Genomic DNA, 7343 nt, shown 5'->3' on the forward strand with positions numbered 1-7343 from the left:
GATAGTTTTGCGGGATCCTGTTCGGCTTCGACCGCTTATAACGCTAACTAAGTTAAGGCGGTTTTTAATGTCCGATATTGTACTCTTTATATGTTTATTGAACGTGAGTTTTTTGTCCACCATTACACCGAGAATTCGTGCAGAATTGACTCGTTTAATGGAACTACCGTTCAGAAGATAAGAACGTAGTTTTTTCCTGTGACGCTTATTGTTGCAGCAATGAAGAACTTGAGATTTTTCAGCTGAGATCCTAAAACCCACGGTGTTCAGTCCACCGCTCAGCGGAGCGAACTGAATGTACGATCGACAGGATGGCGGAGGAAGTAAAGCAACGAGAGGACAACGAGCGCAAGAATACAACCAAAGGAAATAAAATTCAACCACCAACATGAGCCCCACCCGTGGGCGCGTGGGAGCGGCACACAGCGAAAGAAGAGTGCATTGCGAGCGCAAGCAACCTGCTCTGAGTGCAGAGAGAGTACTTGAGTTTCAACCGCCGCTAAGCAAAGAAGTTTATTTCGCGTGCTAAAGTTATTTGAAGCAAGAAACTAAAAAGAATGTTTGAACTTGTTAAATATTGTAAATTTGGTGTAAATAAAATGTGTACAAAGGAATAAGTTATTTATTTGCTATCAACCGATTAATCCCTCAATCGGTCTGTGGTGTGGTTTGGTTTTGGATTGGTCCTTAACAGGACCAAAGAAGCGAATGGAATTTTCCATTTGCTTCGCATCGCACGCGGCACTGGGCCGCTCGGAATCATTTCCGTGGAAACGCATTCTCTCCTAAGTAGCATAACTGCTACTTTGGTTGAGATTGCCATATTCGTTGACCTTGCGTGTCAGCCGCATGGGCGGCTGTGGAAAAGTTTGGTTCGAACACGCACAAACATGATCGCAGCAAAATACAGTCCACTGCTTGGTGAAACAACATTTGGTCCTTCGAACCGGATGGAGGCCGGATGACATATGGATGGCGTTTGGATTTTGGTCAACGATTTGGCAAGCAAACTGTGCTATGGATTTGAGTGAGTGGATTAGCTGGTTGGTAGCAAACAAAATTGAAATAGTGAATCGCAAAAAGACTGGAAAAAGTGCTTGCAAATTGCAAAAAGTGAATATTGGATTAGTGGAAAAAGATATTGGACATTGGTAAATTTATGAAAACATTTAATGTGCAACAAAAACTATTAAAGCTTAAAGTGGAAGTGATTTCAAGTGCTACAGAATGAAGAACACGCATGCTAAAGGTGGAGCTGCTGGCGGGACCGGTGCGCAATCCGGTAGCGGCGATGGCGCCGACATGGCAGAGTACAACACGCTGTCCAATCTTCGAGGACTAGCGAAAGGGAAAATCATCCGCTTATACGACATGTTGGAGAGAGTGGAAGAGGAACAAACGCAGCTAACATCGCCACAGGTAAAGGTGTACATAAAGAAACTAGATGCTGCCTATAAGGAATTTCACAACTACCATGAACGGATCGTGGCGGTAGTGGCGCATGATCGGAAAGAGGATCAAGACTGTGAGTACGTTGAATTCGAGACGCTATACGATAATGTGTCGATTTTTCTCGAGACGTGGCTCGAGAATTTTGCCGCACCTGATTCTCGTCCTGCTACTGGTCAACCAGTAAGTCAACAGCCGTTGATTGTGCAACAATCGCTTCCTCGTGCCATTCCTACATTTGATGGCAAATACGAGCAGTGGGAAAAGTTCAAGATTATGTTCGGGGATGTGGTGAACAAGTCAAATGAGCCACCACGAATCAAGCTCTATCATTTGGAGAAAGCATTGATTGGGGATGCTGCCGGTTTGATTGATGCGAAAACAATTGCTGATGGCAATTATGATCGCGCTTGGGAAATATTAAGAGAGAGGTTCGAGGATAAGAGGCGTATGATTGATAGGCACATTGTTGGTCTGTTAAGCATAACAAAGATAGTCAAAGAGGATCATTGCGAACTGCGAAAACTTATTGATACATGTGTGGGTCATGTCGAAAATTTAAAATTTCTGGGTCAGGAATTTTCAGGAGTGTCCGAACTTATTGTCATACACATCCTTACTAGCGCTCTAGACAAAGAGAGCAAACGCGCATGGGAATCTTCAATGGAACATGGGTCGCTTCCGCATTATAATAACACAATCTCGTTTCTCAAGAATCGCATTTCCATTCTCGAAAGATGTCAGGTTTCCACAATTAGCAATGAGAATCAGTTTAATCGTATATCACCTAAAAGAAATGAAATATCTAACAAGCAACCTAATTCGCGAATAAATGCTGCTATGTTTTCAACTAACTGCGAGTTTTGTGAAGGAGATCATTTCGCGTTCAAATGCCCAAGTTTTAATGCATTAAAGATTGATGAGCGGCTCAAGATGGTACGTGACAAGCGGGTTTGCTTTAATTGTTTGAGAAGAGGCCACCGTGGGTTGGATTGTCCATCATATAAATCTTGCTCGAAATGTAAGCGTAGACATCATAGCTTGCTTCATAGAGAAGGAGTTCGTCCATCGTTTAATATTGAGAAAAGAGATACACTACCAGAGAATCAAAAACAGCATTTTACTCCAAGCACACTGACAAATCCATATGAAGGCTCATCGAAGCAGGATATTACTGCCGCTTATTCCAACACGCGTGGAAACGCAGCTCAGCAAGTGTTGCTGCTAACAGCACAAGTATTCATTTTGGATAAACATGGAAATCCGCATATATGTCGAGCACTTTTGGATAGTGGCTCACAAATCAATTTCGTTTCTGAATCGCTGCTCAATAAACTTGGAGTACATGTGGAAGAGACGAATATATTAGTCACCGGAGTTAGCAACATCAAATCCAAAGTTCAGCATAAGACTTGCATTCAAGTACTATCAAGGTTTAACAACTTCAGAATAGAATTGGATTGTTTGGTATCGCGTAAAGTCACTGGAATTCTGCCAACTTACGAGATTGATGTCGCTTCGTGGAACATTCCGTCAGAAATGCAATTGGCCGACCCTTCATTCTACCAACCTGGTCAGATAGATTTGCTGATCGGAATGGAGTGGTTCGATGATTTAATCAAATCTGGTCGAGTGAAACTCTTCGAAAACTCACCAACGTTAATTGACTCGCAATTCGGATGGCTTATTGGTGGAAGAGTTGATGGCGACTCTGTATCAGGCTCTATCTTCCATTCACATACCGCAATATCATCAGATGAGCAATTAAATAAACAAATTCAGCGTTTCTGGGAATTGGAAAACGTGGCCTCTGAGCAATGTGTGCCAACCGAGGCTGAAGAATGTGAAGCTCATTTTCAGTCAACATTCCGTCGCAATTCAGAAGGTCGTTATGTGGTTCAACTGCCGTTAAAAGAAACATGTAAGCAACTAGGAGATTCAAGACAGATGGCTATAAGAAGGTTTTACATGATGGAGTCTAAGCTATGCAAACAGCCAGAAATCAAACAACAATATGATGAATTCATTGAGGAATATGTACACTTGGGACATTGCAAGGAAATTAATGAGAAACAGGATAAAGATGGTATTCAAAAGTGGTATTTGCCCCACCATGCTGTGCTCAGACCATCAAGTTCTTCAACAAAATGTCGAGTGGTCTTCGATGCGTCAGCGAAGGTTGGCGGGAGATCTTTGAACGATGAGATGATGATTGGTCCTACTATTCAGCCAGATCTACTGACAATTATTTTGAGATTCCGCAAGCACCGATATGTTTTAAGTGCCGACATTGCAAAAATGTATCGGCAAGTCCTGGTTGATAGTTGCCACACTCCACTACAACGTATACTTTGGCGAAAGAATCCAATGGATCAGGTAAAAGTTTTGGAATTGCAGACTGTCACATATGGAATGGCAGCTGCTCCTTTTCTGGCAATAAGAGCTCTGAATCAGCTATCAAAAGATGAAGAAGTTTCATATCCACGAGCAGCTGAAGTAGTGAAAAAGACTTTTTACGTAGATAATGTTCTTTTCGGGGGTACTAATCTTGAAGAAGTTGTGAACGTTCAGCAGGAACTGATTTCACTTCTCAAACTGGGAGGATTTCATTTGCACAAATGGGCAGCTAACAACGATCAGCTTCTAGAACACATCGCAGAAAAAGATTTGGACAAATTGGTAAATATTGAAGGCACAAGCGCAAATGAAATAATCAAAACGTTAGGTTTAATGTGGGATCCTAACAATGATGAGCTTATCTTTTTATCGCAACCAGATTGTGCTACACCAAACCCTACGAAGCGTCAGGTTCTATCGATGATAGCAAGGCTTTTTGATCCCCTTGGACTGCTGTCACCAGTTATAGTTATTGCGAAAATGTTGATGCAGCAACTCTGGAGAGAAAAAATAGGTTGGGATGACAAGATAAATGAAGAACTTACCCAACAGTGGAAAGAATTTCTAGCCGCATTGCCAACGGACGGGCAATTTCGCATCCCACGACAAGTTTTTATGAATGATGCAGTTAAGACAGAAATACATGGATTTGCCGATGCGTCAATAGACGCGTATGGCGCTTGTATCTACATACGCTCTTTATATGATAATGGCACCGCAAATATGAGATTGATAACAAGTAAATCAAAGGTATGTCCAATCACACCGCTTACTATTCCTAGAAAGGAACTTTTAGCTGCACTGCTATTACATCGATTGGCAATCAAAGTTGTTACTGCAATGGAACTAGAGCATGTTCCAGTAGTTCTATGGAGCGATAGTCAAGTCGTTCTCGCTTGGTTCAATAAACCACTTGAAAGATTGCAAATTTTCGTTAGAAATCGAATCTCAGAGATCAAATCTAATGACACCGTTACCTGGAAATATGTACGATCAGCCGACAACCCAGCGGACATAGTGTCCCGTGGAATGTCTTCAGAAGCTTTAGCTAACAACCGTTTGTGGTGGAACGGACCATCCTTCCTTCGGACAATTGAGTATAAAGAGGAATTGCTGGAAGTAATGGACGAAAGCGAAATCCCAGAGCTTAAACCAGAGACAATTGCTAACGTTGCTATTGTGGATGAAACACTTTCGATCTTTGAGAAATTCGACTCGTTTCGTAAAACGCAAAGAATAATAGGCTACATTATACGCTTTATTGCTAATCTTCGGTCCAAACCTGAGAAAAGGAATTTCTCCAAACGACTTTCACTTACTGAAATACGAGAAGCAACAAAATGCATGATACGAGTAATACAAAAACATGAGTTACATGATGAAATCGAGCGCATTCGTGCTGGCAAGCCATGCAACCGAATTGAAAATCTCAATCCGTACATTGATAGTGATGACATCTTGCGTGTTGGAGGCAGAATTCGACATTCTTCTCTTCCAGACCAAGCAAAACATCAATGGATTCTGCCTGATAAGCATCCACTCACACGAGCACTGATAGTGGACATTCATAGAGAAAATCTTCATGCTGGGCCAAGTTGTGTTATCGCCATGCTTAGGCAAAAATATTGGTTATTGAACGCAAAATCTTCTGTGCGTAAAGTGACACGAAGCTGCGTTACTTGCTTCAAATCAAACCCAAGACTAGCTGGTCAATTCATGGGCGATTTACCATCATGTCGAATCAATGTGGCACCTGCTTTTTTGAAAGTTGGAATCGATTATGCAGGGCCTATCTATGTAAAACAAACGACAAGAAAAGCGACTCCCGTGAAGGGATATATTTGTCTATTCGTATGTATGGTGTCTAAAGCTCTTCATTTGGAAGCAGTTGAGGATCTCTCGACTGATGGATTTCTTGCGGCACTTCGACGATTTGTTTCGCGAAGAGGAGTACCAGAAGAAGTGTATAGCGACAATGGTACAAATTTTATCGGCGCTAAATCAGCATTGAACGAGCTCTACAAACTGTTTCAGACAGATATTACGAAAGATAAGATTAATAGTTTCTGTCAAAGCAAAGAAATAAAGTGGACAACCATTCCCCCAAGTGCACCTCACTTTGGAGGTTTATGGGAGGCGGGAGTAAAGAGTGTTAAAACCATTTTGAATCGCGTTTATCAATCAGCTAATTTAACGATTATGGAATTTGCGACTCTTTTGTGTCAAATCGAGGCAATTTTGAATTCTAGACCCTTATTTTCCCATTCTTCCGACCCAAAGGACCCAGAAGTTTTAACCCCCGGACACATGATTATTGGCAGACCTCTAACAGCCATACCCGAACACTCTTTTATTGATATTCCTATAAATCGATTGCACCGATGGCAACGCATCCAACAGCTGAGACAGCATTTCTGGAATCGCTGGTCTCATGAATATTTGGCAGAGCTTCAATCAAGAGCGAAATGGACAAGAAAGAAGATCAACGTGGCAATAGATACAGTCGTTCTCTTGAAAGAAGACAAGGTTCCAACTCAACAATGGAAGATAGGCCGAGTTGTTCGAACCTACCCTGGTTCTGATGGCCTAGTTCGAGTTGTGGATGTACGTGTTGGTGATACTACATACAAAAGACCGATCCATAAGCTAGCGCCGCTACCCATTTTGGACAACGCATTGATTGAGGACAAGGATCAACAAAGTAACTTTCCTTCTGCCGTGGGAGTATGTTCAGTCCACCGCTCAGCGGAGCGAACTGAATGTACGATCGACAGGATGGCGGAGGAAGTAAAGCAACGAGAGGACAACGAGCGCAAGAATACAACCAAAGGAAATAAAATTCAACCACCAACATGAGCCCCACCCGTGGGCGCGTGGGAGCGGCACACAGCGAAAGAAGAGTGCATTGCGAGCGCAAGCAACCTGCTCTGAGTGCAGAGAGAGTACTTGAGTTTCAACCGCCGCTAAGCAAAGAAGTTTATTTCGCGTGCTAAAGTTATTTGAAGCAAGAAACTAAAAAGAATGTTTGAACTTGTTAAATATTGTAAATTTGGTGTAAATAAAATGTGTACAAAGGAATAAGTTATTTATTTGCTATCAACCGATTAATCCCTCAATCGGTCTGTGGTGTGGTTTGGTTTTGGATTGGTCCTTAACAGGACCAAAGAAGCGAATGGAATTTTCCATTTGCTTCGCATCGCACGCGGCACTGGGCCGCTCGGAATCATTTCCGTGGAAACGCATTCTCTCCTAAGTAGCATAACTGCTACTTTGGTTGAGATTGCCATATTCGTTGACCTTGCGTGTCAGCCGCATGGGCGGCTGTGGAAAAGTTTGGTTCGAACACGCACAAACATGATCGCAGCAAAATACAGTCCACTGCTTGGTGAAACAACACACGGAATTCGCCCATTTATTAACAGACGAGATTCCTTCCTGAAGTCTTCTTCTTGCTAGTACTGGGAATGAGTTTTTTGAAATTAGCAGAATATCATCTG

General features: G+C 42.3%; 1 protein-coding gene across 1 annotated transcript; it reads left to right on the top strand.

Moving 5' to 3' along the window:
* Positions 1-1227: 1227 nt before the first annotated feature.
* On the top strand, positions 1228-6702 carry LOC129766471 (uncharacterized). The gene has a single exon (XM_055767003.1). It carries the CDS (start codon positions 1228-1230, stop codon positions 6700-6702), a length of 5475 nt encoding a protein of 1824 aa, XP_055622978.1.
* The last annotated feature ends 641 nt before the right edge of the window (positions 6703-7343 follow it).

The sequence above is a fragment of the Toxorhynchites rutilus genome, chromosome 2, assembly GCF_029784135.1.
Source record: "Toxorhynchites rutilus septentrionalis strain SRP chromosome 2, ASM2978413v1, whole genome shotgun sequence".
NCBI lineage: Eukaryota > Metazoa > Arthropoda > Insecta > Diptera > Culicidae > Toxorhynchites > Toxorhynchites rutilus.